At 38.8% G+C, this 20,721-nt stretch overlaps 1 protein-coding gene across 1 annotated transcript in view; it reads right to left on the bottom strand.

The window, feature by feature from the left end:
• GMDS (GDP-mannose 4,6-dehydratase) overlaps positions 1–20,721 on the bottom strand; it is a 636,799-nt gene that overhangs the window by 80,792 nt on the left and 535,286 nt on the right. The window contains exon 9 of the mRNA XM_030314966.1: positions 17,545–17,641. Coding sequence (XP_030170826.1) covers positions 17,545–17,641 — 97 coding nt within the window. The remainder of the gene's footprint in view (positions 1–17,544; positions 17,642–20,721) is intronic.

Raw genomic sequence — 20,721 nt, 5'->3', positions numbered from 1 at the left:
AAGGTAATATATGTTCATCAGCAAATATTTAGAAAATACAGTACATTAGAGGGAAAGACCCCTTAAAGGTCTATCATCAAAACACAGTCAGTGTTAACATTTGTGCTGGAAAGAGGCCTGAACACAAGAGAAGTCTGAAGAATGTGGCTAAATGATTATTTCCTTCTAACTTTTTCTTACTGTTCTTATATGGTTGCGATCACACTGTTTGTCCATTTTCAATACTACTTTTCTTATTCAACATTTTATCTCAAACAAGTCTGAATGAATGCAACTTTTAAAGGCTTTGGTGCCTTATGTCAATTTGAAGTATCCTACATAATTATCTTTTATGATTGAATATTATGCTGTCCAACCGATCTCTAAGCCCTAAGGAAATTATTTTAAAGGAAAACACTCATGACAATATTATAGGGAAGGCAAGGAAGTGTTTGGCATCTCTTACTAGGTCCTAGCTTCTAACTTTCCAAATTCTCTTGCTGTCAGCTGAACCGGGCATGGAAACATTTATAACTGGTGGTTTGTGGATAGCAGAGTAGTATTTTAGCAGTTAAATGAATCTCAAGTTTCAGTACTTCTCCAATGTTGTTTACCCAAAATTTCAATATTATTATTGGTTTGGAATAGAAGGAATTAAAATTACATCTCCATTGTGCCCACCAGAACCACGTCTCTGTTAACCATACTTTTATGTGACTTCAAGAAAGCAAAACCAACTCATAAGGTTTTGGGGGTCAAAACATGGGCCAAAAAGATTGTGATTTTTCAAAATACCTATCTTTCCATTCATCTGTCTATTGCTGAAAAATACTTCTGGGTCTCACAGAAGGAGGAGAAGAGACTTTAAAGATAGACTAAATAGCCACGAAGTTCAGAGAAGTAAAGAGAGGACAACTTTCTTAAGGGCTCTGTTCCAGAGCACCGTTATCTTGTCCAGGAGGGAGGTACTGGACCGAAGTGCCCTCTGTGTCTCCCAGGGCAGCCCTCAGAGTGACCACACACAACTCTGACTAGAGGAACATCTGTTGGGCATCCATCCTTCCCTACCCATCCACCCCACTCTTCCCGAAAGACCCATGTCATTAGCACCTAGATTTGGAATTCAGAACGAGTGCTTCCATAGAAAAACAATGTTATATATGGTAATTAAGTACAGTTAAAATATTTTTATTAGTGTTTTCAATATGTTATTGGGAAGATAGGTGTTTGTTGGGCAGGGCTGGGCCCTAATATTATTTAAAACATGTGTTATGGGAGGAAAATCATTTTGAATATGAACTCTGTTACTACACTAAAGATTTCACAAAATAGCCTATGCCCTTACTTGTGACAGAGGTAATTATATTTTCTTAAACATTTTATGGAATAAGGTGTAAATAAATGAAATAAGAATAAACAAATACACTGTTCACCCAATTTTAATGGCAGAGAGAGGAAATAACCAGAAGTGCCAAGTGGGAAAGGTACCCATCCACACCTTCCTAAGGCCTCAAGGGCCATAAAGAGTGAGCCATTTGTTCGCCATTCACAGAAAGTGTGTGAAACAAAACATGGCATCCTTATATATCTCACAGGTAGGGAGGAAATAACTAGAAGGCTATAACTCTGTAGATGCTGGAAATGTCACTCTTTTGCATTCCCAGCAATCTGTGGGGCATGTTCAGAGAAGCAGAAAGGTGGAGGAAGGGGGAAGGGGGGCCTGAGGAGTGGGCTTACAGTCGGAACCCCTCTGGGGGCATTGTAGGTACAGTGACAGTGACAAGAACAAACATGCCACATGGGGTGGGTCCAAATCTGAACTGCTCAGGGATAAAGAAGTAGCTGTGCAATGAAGTATGATAATAATAATACAGTTTAGATATGAAGAAGGTGTTGGGGAGAAAGTCCCATTGCATCAGATAAGTGGTCCATAAAATGGTTTAGATATTGGCAAAAACAGGTTTGGTTCCCTCCTAAACTATGGCTATTATAAATCCTTTGGTATATTCCTTTAAAAATTATTAAAATTATTAAAATGTTCCTTTTAAATTAAAAAAAAAATCTAGTAGTCTACTCTAAGAATTCTAAGGGCACATTAAAGAAAAAATAGTGACTGCCAGGTGGGCTTTTGGGCCTTGCTAACATACCCTTGAGTCCCAGGGGAAGAGCAAAAAGCCACTAGGGTCACATCTTATTATGCTGTATCTCGGTGGCTTTGATTTTTCTTTTAAACCTAAACCAGAAGCACTCCTCAAAAAGACTTTTTTACATGGTAAGTAAAATGTGAGCCAGTCACACACTAAAAGGACAAAGAGCCATTGTCAGGTAATATGGTGATGCACTCCAGCTGGGCCATTGCCCCTCCCACTTGTAGACAATTCTTCAGAACCACTGGGGGAGAGCAGCCAAATGAATAATGCTCTCTGATGGCCTGTGAATGGTTCACAGTGCTTCAATTCTGCAGGTAGACAGGACAGGTTTACGTCCTCTGAACATATCACCGGACTCTGCCTGCTGGGTTTATAGTTTCAGACCATTAAGTAGGTGCAAACCCACTCACTGCAACAAAGAAAAGCTGCACTGAGAAAAGGCCAGGGAAGACCTTCACAGAATCACAGTGCCAGCCACCCCTTCTGGTGCCAGAGCTGAGGGGACCTTGGCTGGAACAGACCAAGAGCAGGTGTCCCTGATGGCCAAGGGGTAGAAGGCAAAGTTTTCAGGTGACCTAGAACATATGACCCTGGAGAAAAGGGGGGTAAGGCTTAATGGGGAACCATAGCCTGGAAACCGGCTGGGCCACTACCATACAGTATGACCTTAGGCAAGTCACTCAGCCTTTTGGTGTCCCAGTTTCCCCATCTGAAATGATGATGGAGAAATTAATGCTCCCCAGGCACCTGGAAGAAATAACAATGAAGTTCTGTGCTGGAGAAATCAGAGATGCAAGACAGCAGAGATTGGTCACAGATTCAAAATGGCGGCAAAGGCCAACGCCAAGCAAAGTGATTTTCTGCCTGTTACTCCCCCTCACCCCACAGGGCCCGGAAGAAGCACCTGATGTTTTTAGCTGATTTTCACAACAGCAGACAGAAATGAACAAGTATTGTGGGCCAAGACCTTGAATCTTGCTTCCTAAGGCAAGAACTTGATTCTCTGAGCTGCCCTTACATGGTTTTGAGACACTGCTTATGTCAGAGAAAAAAAGGGAAAAGAGGAATTTGTCAAGAAATTATGCTCTAACTAGGATTTAAAGTTGGGACTGAGAGTTAGTTTCAAAACCAGAACTTGAAATTTGAGGGTGGAGGGAAAATGTCCCTTCTCTCAATGAAAATGGACCTTAGTTGTAAATCTGTCTAGCTCAACTAGTGCAGAGCACCCAAGAATGAAGAGTTTGCATCTCTAGCAACAGCCTGTGGCTTAACTGCAGAATTATTTCTGGAAATAGTCAATAAAAATTACATATGTATATAAAACAATAACATAAAACTCCAACCGATATAAACTCACTTAATGTAAATGACTTTGGATCTTAAAAAACTGTTTTTATATTGCCTAAATCCCTGAAGTCTGAGCCCATGATGTACCTGGAAGCTTCCCAAGAGTCTCTGCTTGTCAACACTATTCCTGCAGAAGTCAGGCTGTTTACCTCCACCATGCCTGTCAAATTGACTTTGTTTCTAAATACTCTACTTTATATTCCCACCTTCCATCAGACAGGAAAGAGCATTTGTATATGTCCATATTCCTGAAAAGCCACATTATGCCTGAGGATACAGCAGATATATTCATCAACTTGGTAAAGAGAATCATTTAAAAGCCAGTCAGATTCTGTGCAGTGTGGACTGAAGTTCCTGTTGGCCACATGGGTGAGCTGGGTAGAGGGACTGTTAATATGGTATGATAAATGCCATCATGAGCATTCAGGGCTAACATAATGTGGTATCCAGCAAGCATCTGTTGGGTGGCTGTGCTGGATAGTCACCTGAAGAAGTTGTCTTGCAAACCTGGTTCAGTCCTTCATCTCAGTGTTTACAAATACCTGACACATTTCCTCTGTTTATAATTCTGTGACCATGACCTATTCTCTAATCCTCTCCAACACCTAGAAACAGACTCCAGGATCAAGAGAGAAAATTTCAAGAATTCAGAGGTTTGGGGCTTCACAGCAGATACAGAGGAGGTCGACTAATTCAGCCAAATTAATTCAGATTCCTCGTTAGAGAGGTTTTCTTTGATAATAACCACATGAATTTATACTAAGATGGTATCTTTGGTCATAAAATGTCAACATGTTTCACAAACATTAACTTAGCCTTCTAGTACCTCTGTGTAGGTTAACATAATCACCCTTCATTTAGAAGACAAGGACACTGAGATGATGTTAAGGTTGTAGATAGCTAAACATACAACCTTCTGAAGCTGCATTCTATCTCAACTCCTAATTATCTAACTAGAGTGTTTTTCCTTGGTGTTTCCTTTGGATGAATAAACTAATATCATTGTCAATGGTTTCCATAAAAAACAATAACTGCAAAAACACATTTCTAACCTATTGTCTATAGTGGGAGTTGAGGCACAAAATGTCACCTACACAGACAGAAGTTCCAAAAGAAATAATGACTTATCCCCTCATGTTTAAAAACAAATACATGCTTTACTTTTATGTCTGTGATGCAGACCACAAAATATAAAGGAATCAGAAATGAAGTTTAGCTACCTGGAAATTTATAAGATGGAGGAAGGAGGAAAGAAAAGAGGTTGAATTATTTTAAAAAAAGAGCAACATCATGAAAATGCAGAAAAGGAGAGGAGAGTATTTCTAGGAAGCAATGGGTTGTTTAGTTTGGATTTCAAGATTGGTGGGTAGTGAAACAATATAAATATTCAGCTGGGGAGGGTTGAGGACAGAGTGATGTGAATCAAAATGACTGACAAATGTACATCAACATATGGGGACAATGATGCAGATGCGTGAAGTTATTTCTGTTACAGAAAGCTGGAAGGCAATGGTCCTTACATCTATGCTTATCCCAAAGTGATGAAACAGTATAAGACTATGCAGAACTGAGTCACAAATGTAAAACTGATAAATTAGAAGAAATATGCCCATAGTAGATGCTCTAAATGGACAAGAAACTGAATTTGTTTTATTTTTTCCAGACAAACCCAAGTGACAGGAGATTAAGCGCCACCCTTTTCATAAATACATTTAAGAAAACCATGATTAAAACTACTCTCTTACCTACCACTGTCCTTATGGGATAAAAAATGTCCTGGTTTTATGAATGGACTCTAGCGTTTTATCTTTTCAGTTCCTTTTTGGATCAGTTGGTGGTTGCTCAGCACCATATGTGATGACTGGGTGCGAGTCTTTGCCGCTCCTGGGCACCCACCACCCGCCCACACTAGGATCGGATGTGTGGGCATTGTTTGTTCAGCGTCTACTCCCTTAGGCTGCACTGCCTCCCACTACCCTCCCTCACCAGCTGAAAGAGGAGACAATGCATTGGTATCAACAGCCATCCCACCTTTAGGGCAAGTGGGAGGTGCTGATTCATGAAGAGAATATTTCATATCACACTTCCCTCCCCCCAACCTTCACACTACATTTACAGATGTGCCCAAACTGTGAAAATGGCTTCTCTCTCATCTCAACCTGGCAGCACGCAAAACAAAGGCTTCAAAAAAGAACTGTTTTGATCCACATTCTCCCTCTTTTCTGATCCATTGATGCACAATTTTTAGCAAGAGAGCCATACTCAATCAGACCCACGTCTCCTCCGTTGGGAAACACAATATTAAAAAAATTATATTTTATATACTTGTTTTAGAAAGTAGATCTGAAGCTTATTCCATTGCATCTGACTGTATTTTTTACCAAAATGGCTGCACAAAGAGGAATACAATGCAAGCCTTAATAGGAAAATCTTCTCTGTGAGTCCAATGCTTATTTCAGAATTAAAAAAAAATATTGTTCTAAATGACTATTACCTTTCTTACACAATCATATATTTAAATTTTAGTCTTCATTAAAAAAAAAAAAAAACAGGAAAACACTGGAGGTTTAAGTGAGGGGGAGATAACATGCCATTAGGTTTCTGGTAGACTTTGGCTCCACAGTTAAAGTACCAGTCATTGTAGCTATTTACTGATCTATACTTATCACTTTTTATTCAAAAAGTTTTGGAGATGAAGTAGCAGAGGAACACATGCAATGCACAAAGCCAAAAGAACAGCTGAGCATCTCTTATGCCGTATAATACTTTGCTCAACACATACAGTCTCAGAGTAGGGAAAATAAAGATGGTAGCTGCCACCAGGGCATTTCTTATTAGCAGTTCAAAACCGAAAATGCCTCTGTTGGCAGGTGTACTTTTCTTAGTTAGAAACAACCTAGCATGCCTTTTGCATATGTGATGCTATTGGGCACTCCCTCCAAGATTTCAAAGACAACAATAAGGTTTCTCACATGAGCAGTGCACAGCAGTGTACCCACAACACACCAGATGGATGCCAAAGGGACCTACTCTAGAGTCAGTCTGTAATATCCCCATTACCAGCTCTTCCTATTAGAGGCACTAGTACACAACTCTGGTGGGTTGGAATGGGTTAAAAGCTTATTTGAGATGGTCTGAATTGCTTAAGGAAAGAAGTTGCAGGGACTGGAGTAGGGGAAACACTCAACCTCTGGAAAAAAGAATTCAGAAAAGATGAAGAAAGAAAGAAGGCAATATCAGCAAAAAAATAAGAAAGAAAAGGGCAAGAAATAAAGAACTCGTGAATGGGGGATATATAGAGATGAAGGGATATAAAAGGAAGATGAATTTTGTTTAAAGGTTGGATGTACAGATGTAAGCCATGAATAAACCCAATACTCATCTTGTAGTAGAATTTCAAATAGAAAGGAAAAGAGGAAAAATATTTTTATACTTTTTTTTCTCCTTTGGAATTTAGTTACAGTTTATTACAGTGTTGGAGTAATTTTGTTTATACCAGAGCTGGTTGGAAAGCAGGAGAATGATCCTTTGATGTGGCATACATGCATTCATTAATTGATCCCCTTTTATGTACCAAGTACTATCCAAGGCCATCAGATGTCATTCCTGCCCCCAAGGTTCCAGGTGGAAATGACACATCACATTACAATGGGACAAGTGCTTCATAAGAGGTTAAGTGCTAACTTTGCCTAAAGAAATAAAAGGAGGCTTCACCAATGGGCTGACATTTGTGCAGGGCCTAGAAACTAATAATTCATCAGGTTTTTCAATATGCCCTTGAGACTGGTGGGAAATATTCATTGTTATGCTACAGTGGAAAAAACAGAAGGAAGGAGAAGTTCGAAGCTTTGAGATTTATAAAGTGAGAGGATTGGGAATAAAAAGTGTGAGAGTTATACTTTTAAATTTCTAATGCTAGCCAGTAGAACAGATTCAAATTACCACCGCACTTTCTTATAAATTTTAGAATTTTAATAAGGCAATGTAGCACTCACTCTCTAACCTTCCAAAGCTGAAACGAATTCAGAAACAGATTATTTCTTTTCACCATCTTGACTTAGAGAAACTTGACATATTCCCAAAAGTTCAACAAGTGGTTCTAGAAGATCATTTAGGCACATTTTCTCTGCTAACATTTTTCCAAAATAATAGAAACAACTTGAATCTAAATGTATAGTGTCTTTCTAATACCACTCCACATAGGATTAATTTCATTCTCAACAAATTCCCTGTAAGATTGGGAAACATTTCACGATAAACTTGAATATTTGGGGAAAAAAAAACTCGCATATTTAGATTGACCTTGTTATAGCTGTTAAGGACCCATGTTTATGAGATAAACAAAATTTCTTGTGAAAGTAAGGTCGTCTCTATTCTTGACTTTGCCTTTTAAGCATTAAGACAGCTGTGAACTGTTTAGGAATTAGTCTCGAACACAGAATTTAACTAACATCATAGGACACGCAAGGGGCACTCTTCTAGAATTTAAGACAGTTAGGGGTCAGATGCCATGTAACACAAGGCAGATTGGTGGTCTTGGAAAGAATAGTGGCTACGCGGAGTTTAAGAATGATGCATGACTGATGTTAAGACCCATGACAGCAAGAAAAGAGAAGATGAAGTACAGGAAGGCAAATACAAGAAGGTAAAAATAAAGAAGAAATAAGCTAGAAATAAAGGAGGAGGAGCAGCTGAGCTGCTGCAGACAGGCTGGAGGCACAGCAACATGGAACAGAGGATGTGCTGGGCACAAATGGAGGCTGGGAAGGAGAGTTAGTGGTGATGGGCCTCATTATTGCTGTGCTGGACAGGTTCTCTCTGCACGAGGGGCTCCCTGCCTTTTGTCTCTGCAGGCCCCTCTGGTTCATTTCCTGGACACCTCCTGCCCCAACCTGGAGTGTGTTCTCTCTGTCTCTCAAACCACAAGTATTTCCAAAACTCTACTCTAAAGCTCCTATTCTTTAGGAAGCCTGTTCTTATTCCTTTGCCTACTGTTCCCTCAGACTTAGGATGGTTTGTCCTCACAGTTGCTCAAGTGCATATTAGTATTTTGGTGGGGTTTTTGAGTACGTATATTACTAAACTTTAAAATGACAATTAACTAGAGTCCCCCATTTCTTCTTTCTTCTCCAAGTGATAAATAATGTGTTTTCCAAACAACAGAAAGCACTGTGATCCAGCAGTGGGTCAAAGTGATTAATTATTCTCTGCCAACTGAATACCCCACAGCCCAAGAACCCTGAGCCTCCAGAAGGAATACAGCTCCTTCAACACCTTGATTTAGCCCAGTGAAACTTAATTCAGACTCCTAATATCGAGAAGTATAAGATAATAAATCTGTGTAGTTTTAAGCTGCTAAGTTTGGGATAATTTGTTATAGCAGCAATAGGAAACCAACACAGATTTTAGACTGTAAAAGTGACATCTAGCTCGTTGTAAGAAGCAAGTACAAAGATAGGTTTCTGCAGGAAGATTTCTGAAAGGGGATGGAAGGGTGTGGTTGGCAGGTAAATGGAGCACTATGAACATACATGATGGCCTAATATATTCTCTTTGGTGGCTGCTCTCTAGATTGTTAAGGATACTTACATTCTAGGAGTAGTCATAGAACTTGCTAGATCTCAGGATCTATTATAGGTTCTGGGAATACACAGTTTAAGCAGAGTAAGAGGAGAGGGTCCCTAACTCATCTCCTTTAACTTTCACTGTGACCATCATTTCTGCCACTGGATCAAGAAGTACAGAGCTGGTAAGTAGCAAATAACCCTTTCTGCATGAAGTTATAGATGCAAAACAAATAAAGGTTTAAATAAAAGAAATCTCAGGAGTTGATAAGCTCAAAGTATCCTTTCAGATGTCTCTTGATAACTAATGATTTCACAGCAGTGGGTGATGATGATAATTATCATGATGACAGTAATAAAATGGTAATATGCAGCACAAAGTACCTTATATTTATATAAGCTCTTTCATCTTTAAGAATTCTAAGATGCTTTGCAACCTTCCAGTACATATCAATATGAAATGAGGTCTCTGCTTACATCTGAAATTCAGTTTGCCTGGATTGACAGGTAGTAATCATCTGCCAGTTAATGGAAACTCTTTGATATTAGCTGGGTAAGGAGCCTTGAAGGCAGGGGATAATCATCAAGGATGGCAGACACTTTAGTCTGGCTCTGCAGCTCTTGGACACAAACGTTTGATTGGTGAATTCTGTGACTTAAAAAAATGTTTATTTATTATTTTGAGAGAGAGAGAGAGAGAGAGAGAGAGAGAGAGAGAGAGAGAACGAGCAGGGTAGGGGCAGACAGGAGAGAGAGAATCCAGGCAGGCTCCACATTGTCAGCACAGAGCCTGACTTGGGGCTCCATCTCATGAACTGTGAGATCATGCCCTGAGCTGAAATCAAGAGTCAAACACTTAACCGACTGAGCCACCCAGATGCCCAGAGTTCTGTGAATTCTTAACCCACTTTTCCAAAAATAGGTTTCTGAGGCTTATCTCCTGAAATTCAAATTGCCTGGCTTTGTGACTAGCTCCCTGTTCATGCTTTTCTCTCCTCTCACCCGCCATGCTCTCTTTGGGGTGTTCATCTCAGAGCTTTAACTCTTCCTTTTGCACAACTACCCTGTCTAGAGGCCCTGTCTGACCTCTTTTCTTTACACCAGGACTCCAGCTCCAACTCCTGCTTGGTATTGCCATGTGGATATCCCCTAAGGCACCATGACTGTACCAGAATTCCTCAACACCTCCCACTGCAAACGGAGTCCTCTTCTTATATCTCTGATGTGAGTTCTGGCATCATTATCTCTCACCTACTTCACGGTTCAGCCTTTACTCCAGGGAACCACCTTCAGTTCCTGTCTGTCATCCACATGTCACTATCCAATCCATACCTAATCCTGTGGTCACCATCTCTGCAATGTCCTGGCATTTGTCACTGATTTTCTCGCCTCCGCTGCCCTGGTTGAGTTAGCTCCTTCTTATACCTGCACTAGATTGTCCCAATAGCTTCCTACATGCTCCTCCTCATTTGTCTGAGAGTTACCATGGGACAAGAACCTATTTCATCCATCTTCACATTTCTCACAGAGGTTCTAGGACTTATCTCCATGGTAGAAATTCAGTAAACATTCTTTTTTAATTGAATCTCTAAGACCGCAATCATATAAGAATACTTTATTTTATGTATACTGATATATTCTGGAGAAGCTGAAGGTAAATAAGAGTTATATTTTAAATGTATACAATGAGCATACTATTTTTAAAAGATTCTGGTATAAATCCTGAAATTAGATAATCTTTTAATACCTTAGAAACCTACTTATTTCTAAGTTTAGATATTCTTTAAAAATTTTTTTTAATATTTATTTATTTTGAGAGAGAGATATAGAGTGCGAATGGGCGAGGGGCAGAAAGAGAGAGAGGGAGAAAGAGAATCCCAAGCAGGCTCAGCACTGTCAGCACAGAGCCCGATGCGGGGCTTGCACCCATGAACTGGGTGATCATGACCTGAGCCGAAATCAAGAGTCAGATGCTCAACTGACTGAGCTACACAGGTGCCCTTAAGTTTAGATATTCTTACTCCAGCTTTTCATGAAGCAGTGCACTTCTGATTTATCCAAGAAACCAGCAAATTTATGACAGCATTACAAAATGTACAAACTGGATTTTGCTATTAAGGACAGCACCTATACTAAACAGTGGCTGAATGGAACTAGGTATTTACCAGCAGGCCAAGCACCTAACATGTAATTATCTAGGAGGCAGATCAGAGCTATTAAGTTAGACCATCAGCTGTGGATATCAAATTGGAGGTTTCTGACAAAAGCAGTCAAATGAATTCTCAACATTGCTAGTAGATGTGACAGTGAATGAAGAAACCAGTCTGCCATGAACCAAGGGCATGGAGAGTGAGGCTACAGAAGGCCTAGGGAAAGATAAAGATAGATAGGGGCCAAGAGTAAATGTACATGGACTAAATTTTGGTAGACCTGGAATACTTGGAATATTTTTTTCCTCAGTGAACAAAGTGCTGGGGAAAAAAATCAAACTTGGTAAGGAATAATTAACCTTATTGAGAAGATAAAGCAGAATAGGGTGGAGGAAGGAAACCATAGATAGATTTATCCATGAAATCTCCATGAATGAAGATTTTTGTATTTATTTTAGAAGATAAATATAGCTTGATACAACAGGAAAAACACTGTCAATTTGTTTAAAAACAAACAGCAAATGGGGATTTCTAAAATTCCAAAATACAGATCTCGCTGGCTAGATGAAAATGAAGAGGGAACAGGTGATCACACCCATGATGGATGGGCCTCCCGTAAGTAATTCTATACTTTGAGTAAGCTGCATCAGGGCTAGCTGAGGTAGAAGCTGAACTCAAGTACTAATAGTTCTCCTAAGAAAAGTAGCTGCAGAAGCTAAAACAAATTTCTAAGATTTTGGAATTTCTTTTGTAGATGTCAAGAGGTCAACACTGTAATTATAATGGGGGTAGTCATTAGCTGGACAGCTTTTTTTTTGGGGGGGGAAGTACAGATTTTATAGGAATTCCTAATTGGTGCAGAGAAAAACCCCCATCTATAGAAGGACATCAGAGAGTTTTTAGGACAAATACAAAAAAAATTTTTAAATAAGATAAAGTATATACTTATGTATATTCATATAGATTTTATGAATCATTAATTACATTGTTCTGATCAGGATCTAATCATGAAAACTTTCAAGGAAAAGTAGGATGTTGGGGGCATTATAGTAAGTACCCAATTACTATTTCATTAGATATGAAATGCTCTCGAGGGGGGTAGCAACCAAGGAAAGAACACAGGCTTTAAGAGGAATGTTATATGCCCCTAGGGGTTCTGTATGGGATCCTATGAAGTATGGAAAACATACAGTAGAATATTTGAGAATCAACTGAAGAGACTGAAACTTAAAGCTCCTTTGGTTAAATCCAAGGAAGGAAAAGGGCAGGAAAGGTCAATGTGATTAAGGAAGGATATAAAGATTAGTATGAGGAGCCTAAGAGGGAGGCTTAAAATATATAAACAGTGATTTAGAGATATAAACTATTTATAAAATACAAGTATAAGAAGTTCAGAGGAAGCATTATGATGGCACATTAGTGCTAGCATCCCACTCCATTGTGATAGTTGTAAAAGAGGAGAATGCTAGGATATGAAAAATTGGAAGGGGTCTTACAGAACAGCCTCTCCTTTCACAGGTCCAAGAATGCAGGAAGAAAGGGACTCGCCCTTAATTTGCTCTCTCTGCAACTCCTTATCCTAGCTCCCACCAGTCAAAACAAGGAACAAAGAAAAGCAGCAGTGGAGGGGTAGGATTAGAGCTTTGGAGGTCAGAGGATCAGGACAGGGAAAGATCAACTGGCTCTAACAGCGCTGAGAAGATGAAGGGTTGGAGTTGGGAGGATCTAATTTCCTGCTTTGGGAGGGGAAGTGTGAGAAGGTGGTGAGAACAGAGATGGGAGAGAAAGGGGACAGTTTCAAGACCCCCAGTACCCAGAGATGGAGCTGAAGGAAGGACGTATACACATCTTCTGATGATAGATCAGATTCCTGAGGTCTGGAAAGTGTTACCCAGCATTATTCTAAACAGGGCTCTGAGATAGAGCAAGCAATTATGGGCCATTTAACTTACATCATTTACAGAAAAATATTAGGAAAAGTTTGCAGAGGGGACAACTCGACAAGCATATGTAATTTGATTAGAAACAGGCCACACGTTTTTACTGAAGGAAGGTGTTGTTTAACTAGCTTGTTGGACTTCTTTGAAGTTACTGCCTTCTCAATTCTGGATTTTAACTCCTGATTTTTCTAATATCTATAAAGAATGGGAATAAACAGAAAGTATCTAAGTAAATAGAACAAAACCATTACAATTGAGGACACTAGAATACAATGGCAAGAAAAATGAATGTTGAGATGAATATAATAGCAAGAAAAAAATTTAATTTACAACATCTAGTAGCATTTAAGTCAAGATATTTTTCATGAAAGGTATGTGATTTGAATTTTGGTTTGTGAATATATGCCCTATGTCATTTCCTAAAATACTCTGCAGAAAAAAAGTGATTTTTGTTAGTTTAACTGAGAAAACAAAAACCAAAAAACAAAAAACAAAACAAAAAACAAACTCTTAGCCTTTTTTTTTTTCCTTCAATGGATTGACTTTTCGGTGTGGTTAAAAATTTGGTGTGGTTAAAACATTCAGATGAATTTCTCATTAATACAACCTTTGAAAATTTTCCAAGTGAAAAATTCTCAAAGAAAATGAAGACATCTTATTTTATTTTAAATTAAGTAGTAAATCAATATTATTATTTCCATACCACCGAATAGCTACTAAAGCTTCGGAAGGAGAATTAGAAAAGATAAAAATCAAGAATAAAATATCAAAGTACTTATTAATGTTGGCTTGAAGACTTTATTGTACCTTCTTATCTACTTTTTACTGGTTGATCTGTACAATTTATCATGTGTCATTGTACTTTTCAAATGGTACTAGATTTAAGTAACTGATCTATACCTCTCTCTATATGTACAATTTCCACAGGGTGGGGAATGTGTCTGTTTTGCTCATAGGCCTAACATAGTGTTTGGTAAATATTTGGTAAATGGATAAATAAATAAATAACAATAATAGCACATCAATATTGGGTATTTTACTGTGTAACATACTATTTTAATAAGCATTTTGTATAATTGACTGTTAATTCTTCAACACTTCTATAGACTTCTAGCTCTCCTATTGATCTCATTTTTAAAGTCAAGGAAACAGAGGCATTGAGAAGTTGAGTAACTTGCCTAGTCACACAGCTAGTCATTGGCAGTTTTGAACTCAGGCGGTCTGGCCCTAAGGCCCACGCTCAGGCATGACGCTACTTCTTCTCTCTGAATGAAGCACATTGCAATGAGTCTGTGTATAAATGGGTACACATACAGGAAATTATATACAAGAGAGGAGATTTAAGAGGCACAGAACTCAAGCGTTAACATTGCCATCACCAGATACTGGAAATCAGGGGCAATGGGGGATTTAAAGTCTGATGTCCAGGATCAAGATCTTCACAGAAGCAAAACTAAACATTTAAAGGAAACATAGAGATTGATAGGTAAAGAACTAAAAGAATGTGACTCCATTCTGCTCTAATTGGATGCCAGAGTCCTTAGCTCAGAACAAAAACTTTCAAGACTTTCCATGTTGGTAACAGAAGCAAGATTTAAGGTTTTGTGGTGGCTAAATCAATGAGGACAAAAATTACTGGTGCATGTGGAAGTATGTTCTATATGGCATCATCGGTGGTCTTTTTTGGGGTAGTGCTGTCCTGTGCTGAGTAAAGAACCTTTCTTAAAACTAGTCTGAATCTTATTCAAAAAACAACACAAAGTTCTATTTCCCTTCAGTTGCATTAGGGTATTGATGTTCTGAGACCTGATATGTCCTTATCATTTTTTTTTTTCAAATTTTCTTGATGGTATTTATTTATTTATTGTTTCCTAGCAGTCATTCTGGAACCATTTGACTCTAAGAAGATTTAGTTTAGTTTTTGGCTTCAGAGTGCCCTATATGCTGAGAATCTGGGAAGATGCATGATTAAAGCTAATCAGGAGATCAGAGTTTTAAAGAATTCAAGGAAGAAAGAAAAAAAAAGTCTCTGCCTCTTGCGAGATGGATTTAAGACACTTAAATGGGAAGGATCCAGTTTAGACATGGGAGAATTCCCCGTCCACCCTTTACTGAGTGCTGACAAACCTCAGAGAAGCTGGGTGCTTTTCAGGACTCACTCTGAATGACTCTAGATGTGTTGGTTTTAGGGCCCTGCACCTAAGTGAAAGCTCATTTACCAGTCAGTCTCCAGTTCTGGTCACCTTTTAACTAGAAGAATACTATCACCCCTAAGGCAATTCTATATAAGTCTGTCAAGCTGGTCCAAGTTTTGGGAAAACTTGTTGTTCTGAGGAATGAGGCTAAAAGTTTAGTCTCACTATACAAGAAAAGCTTGTCCCACAGAATATTAAGTTGAAGTGGAGTGAACAAAACGAATGTAGCCTAAAGGCTTAGAAAGATGAAATGTAGTTAAAAATCCCAAATCAAGCAGGGAATCCCAAATCAAAAGAAAATCTAGGGTGAGAGTCCCATCAGTGAAAAAAGCAAGCAAGCATTTGAAATAAGATGCTTCTCTTATGTTCAAACAACACTAGTGTAAACAGAATTGCAGAACAGGTATGATGATGACATTTGAATGGACAAAAGAAATGAGGAGGGATGCAGCACTGTCAGGGCAGGAAAGAGGGGTTGATACGGACTCTAAGAACCATCTTGTTAGTCCAAGGGTCCTTTTCCTGTTCAGCAAATTCTTTTGTTCTGTGTCCTTATCAATCCCCCACCTTGCCTAAGTAAGAATGACAGACAAGCCATTCTTAATGACTTCCTAGCTTTTGAAACTATTTTGGTGTCAGAGAAAGAACCACGTTTCAGTTGTTACAAGGATGGAGGTTTCTGTGGGCTCAGTAAATTTTCTACTCTGAGATGACAATTTTTGTTCGTGAGGAGAGAAATAAATTTGTCCATTTATGTGATCTGTGCAATAGTCTGGAAAAATGACACCCTTGTGGCACCTCTTTAGGACAGGGAAACAAATGCCAGTGTGGCTAGGGGGCTCCATAGACAGGCATTCCTTGCGGTGTCAGCAGGAGTGTGCTGGTATCTTCCTCCCCCAGAGATGGAGCACATCCTCTCCTTGGCACACCCACTTGCCATTAGCACAGGGAACCATTGTTCACTGTGTGTTAGAGACCCAGCCACGCCCTGTGCCAGGACAATGCACTGACTCTACAGCTCTAGTCTCTAAGCACTGCTGATTTCCTTTCCTTTTTACTTCCTCCTGTGTGTCAGAGTACATGAAATGAAGTTTGTTCTTTTGTTTAAAAAAGAGATTTTAGAGGGTGATTACTGATGACATACTCACTGTCAGTTTCTCTTCTCTGGGGTTTTCCTAATCTCTGAAATACTGTACAACATATAAGGTTCAAAGCACAGATAAAACAGGTTCTATTTTCACAGCTAATGTACATTTCATTAGGAAACCTCTGAACAATTCTCTCTGAAGATGCTGTTTTTGATTATTTTTAGATCTATTTAACATGCTGGGTTTTGTCACCATAGTATGAAGGTAGACCACTTTAAAGTGACAGCACCAAGCTAAAAATCTTTATAAATTGAGGAAAGAAGGATAATAGGCACTAACAATCTATAGGTCATTTCTTAATACAGAAAATTTTGTATTCATCCACCCATCAGTCAATATTTATTAAGCACCTACTTATTAAAGCCTAAGATATTTTTTAAAAAGACCTTATCCTCAAAGAATTCATAATTTGGTAAAAAGAGAAGGTCATGTAAACAAATGAGTATGATAAATTATAATAGGTGTTACAGCATGATTATGCATAGCATATAATGTAGATACAAATGAAGGAGGAAAGATTTTAGTGGTAGTAAGTAGTATATTGACCAGAAAAGTATTCACAGGCAGGACAGTACATGAGCTAAATCTTAAAAAAATGTACGGGGGGATTGTTTATGGGTTAGGTTTGTGTGGGTGCATGTGAGCGCATATGAGTGAGTGTGGGTACATGTGTGAGTGCATGTGCATATGGGAAGGTATGCAGCCCTCCAGGTCTTGAGATCTTGCAGGTTATGGAGGGCCTTGTAAGTCAGACATCCCATATCAGGGATCAGCTATCAAAGCTAATAATGTGAGGAGACTTGCCTTGGATAGAAGTCTCTGTTTCTTAAATCAACTACTTCCTTGGCTGTATTTTACCCTTGTTTTCCTTGATAAAGCAATGGATTTCGTGCTGAGAATAACAACTCAATTCAATTCACTGTAGTCTGTTTTGGGACCTGACCATTGAAGGATGTCAGAGAACCCAATGGAAAGCTTTGAAGGCTGACTGTGGATATTCACTAAGAACATCTTCCCAGCCAACCAGCCAGCCAAATGTGGCCACGCACTGGGTGGCCAAGGAGTCCTTACCACTTCAGTTGGTCGGTAGTATTTGAGATCCACAGTCACATGAATTTTTCCGGTCTCTTTACATCTGCCCACTTCATTTTCATTCTTTCCTTCCCACCTGTAAAGGAGATAAACACTTAATCAGCCTCTAATTGCTTGGGAGCATTTGCCATGTTATAGTCCCTCAGGATGGCTCAGCCTTCTCCCTGCAGGAGTATATAAGCTCATTAACTACAGGAACACAGCTGATGTGTCACCATGTTATCAGGGCAACAGTGACTTTCAAAGCCTTTCCAGATCTGTTTCTAAAGGGTAGGGTTTTTTTTTTTCCTTCTTTGTAAGAAAATCATGATGGGTTCAGAAGTGCAACTTCAGAAGTGAACAGATTAGCCAGAATAAGAAATTGGGCACAGGGATTTCAAAGATTTTGTACTTCTTTAGACTATTCTTGATAACATCAATTATTATGAATTAATGTCTTCTGTCTCCCTTTTATTTATTTTTTAAAATTTGTAGTGATGTTTTAGGGATATTTATTGTAAACTTCAATGCACTCCAGTTTGGAATAAGTTTCATACCCTAAATTAACCATTCATCTCATCTCTGTGTTATAGCAAGTTCCCTTCCTCTATTCAGTCAGCAGTAGGCCTCATTAACAAATCTCAGACTATTAAACCTCCAAAAAAATACACAACTGGTTTACTGCTTGCTAAGAGAGGGTATATTAGCATCAGCTATGGTGTGCTTTGGACTTGGGTTTTTCTTCCTTAAACATCCACAGTTGGAAACAGTCCCCCCTCAAGTCTATACCGCACATTGTGCAGGATATGCTCACAAGTTTCAAGACCACTTCTTTCTGGAATTCCATTTTATGTTCTCATTTTAAAGAAATGAAGACACTGGCTTCATGTTAGCCTCTGGAGACAATACTATACAATTAAAATTATTTTACAAGTGAAACTTTTCAGCAAAGAAAGAAAAGAAATTACAAAGTAATGTCTGACTTCCATGCTTATCACCAGACCTAGTTTGCTTTATCAGTTGGAGAGGAATCCTATGCCAACAGGACAATTCTGTGTGCTCCCTGGATCAGAGGCACAGTGGAGATCAAAGGAAAGAGTAGAACATTAAATTAGTTGCTTGACTATGTCATTCACACGGTCATTGAAGACAATAGTAAATATTGATTGTGGCTGTATTTTGGGACATAGCTGGGTAGTAGAGACATAAACTTGCCTTTATAAGCTTAATTCTGAACAATCACTGGAATGTTCTATTCTCAACTTACTTTTTTATAGCAGAGGGATAACATGTCATTGTTGGGAAAACTCAGTTTCTAAGCACATGAATTTGCCAGTGGACTCAAGGGCAAATATGAAAAACATCCCATAACACATAGGGATTCATAGTATATGTTGAATAATAAAACTGAACAACTGGCATTATTAATTAGTTGCCTCAAAAAGAGGTGTTTGGTACTTACTTTTTTGGTTTAATTTCTTACTATTGATTAGACTAATCTGGCAGGGTCAGAGCTAAGTTTTTGGAAAATTCACCTGGATATGGTATGCGGATGCTTTACAGCATGCAGACTGAAAATAGTGTAAAATGAGAAACCGAAAGTGGTTATAAACCCTATCTGTCTCTAATAGAAAAGACCATGTTGGCAAATATCTGCAGTAAGGGAGAATAGATAAATCATTACTTTAAATATCTGCAGTAAGGGAGAATGATAAATCATTACTTTAAAAATTACCTAGCTAATTTTAAAGTTAATTGTTGAAGTGGAGCCTTTTCTTTGGTAAGGCTTTCAGTGGGTGAAAGGATATTTGTATCTCATAAGCATGTTTTATTCTTGTTCATGTTTAATACTAACAAAGAGAAACAGTCCAGCATCTGTCTTCCTGATGGTATCTCCCAGTAAGCCGAAAGGGTTAAAAAATCACTGCTCACAGTTTTACCTCTTTTCTCCTATGGTAGCTGGGTATGTAATCTATAATGGGTCAGGCTGACTTATGTGCAAACATATATATCCGTAATTCTGTCCTTCTTACTGATAATCTTCTCAGATGTCACCAACTTGAAAATTGGTGATTCAAATGTACTTTTAGTTGATTTCTTTGAAACCACACATGAACACACATATATTTAAGTGATAAAGGCCTGGAAAAGACCTGGAGAGCTTGACTGGGGAGGGAACATGTCGGACAGGAAAGGAATGAGGAAAGCCAGCTGTGTCTTTAGAGCAGGGGCTGACAAACTGTTTCTGTAAAGAACCAGAAAGTAAATATTTTAGGCTTTACAGACCACATATAGTCTCTGTTACATAGTCTTCCTTTCCCCCTCCCCATTCTGTTCTCTTCCTCCTCCTTTCATCATCATCATCATCATCATCATCATCATTTTTTTTTCTTAATTACCCTTTAAACTATAAAACATCCTTACAGGACAGTAGAAAACAGGTGGGGTTTGGCCTGTAGGCCATAGGTTCCTTACTCCTGCTTAGGGATGAGTTAATGCTATATCCTCATTCTTAACTTAAAACATTTAATTCCTTTTCATACCAAAAAGTTGCATTGCTGGACCAGCTTAAATTTTGCGGTTTACTGCTTCTTTTTGGCTGCTCTGAAGCCATATGCTAACATGTGGGATTTATGACAGTAGTTGAAATGGGAAACGACTGACGGAAGGAAACTGCAGGTTAGATTTGAGTTTGATGCTACTTGGGCACCTGTGTGTATCAGCTCTGGGCCCCACTTCTTGGCCTCTGTCTGAATACTGTCCCACAGGGCTGCCATCTTGCAAATGTGTCTACAGTCCAAATCGTCTCTGTGGTCACTGCATTGCCCCCACTACTAATACAGTTGCATCGAATAATCGAGTATAACCAGGAAAGGGCTCAAAGCAGAACTGAGTTGGCAAAACCGCTTTGTAATTTGCACTAGGTCTGCATGAAGGCAGTAAGCAAAAGTTTCAGCCAAGGGCCAAAAAACATTCAGTTACAACAATACACAAAACACTTGTATTAACAAGTAAAAGGTAACAGCTAACTTGTCCTAACAAGCAATGTTATGACTCAAAGCAGAGCTGGGATGTTAATGAAATGAAGGTAGCTTGACAGGGAATAGAGGATTCAGCTAATTAAAAGGAATTGCTACCCACCAATTTAGATCAACAGCTCACTGAGAAGAGCCTCTG

The sequence above is a fragment of the Lynx canadensis genome, chromosome B2 (assembly GCF_007474595.2).
Source record: "Lynx canadensis isolate LIC74 chromosome B2, mLynCan4.pri.v2, whole genome shotgun sequence".
Lineage (NCBI taxonomy): Eukaryota > Metazoa > Chordata > Mammalia > Carnivora > Felidae > Lynx > Lynx canadensis.
Note: the sequence above shows the minus strand (reverse complement) of the source record. Positions and strands in the feature narration are given on the sequence as shown.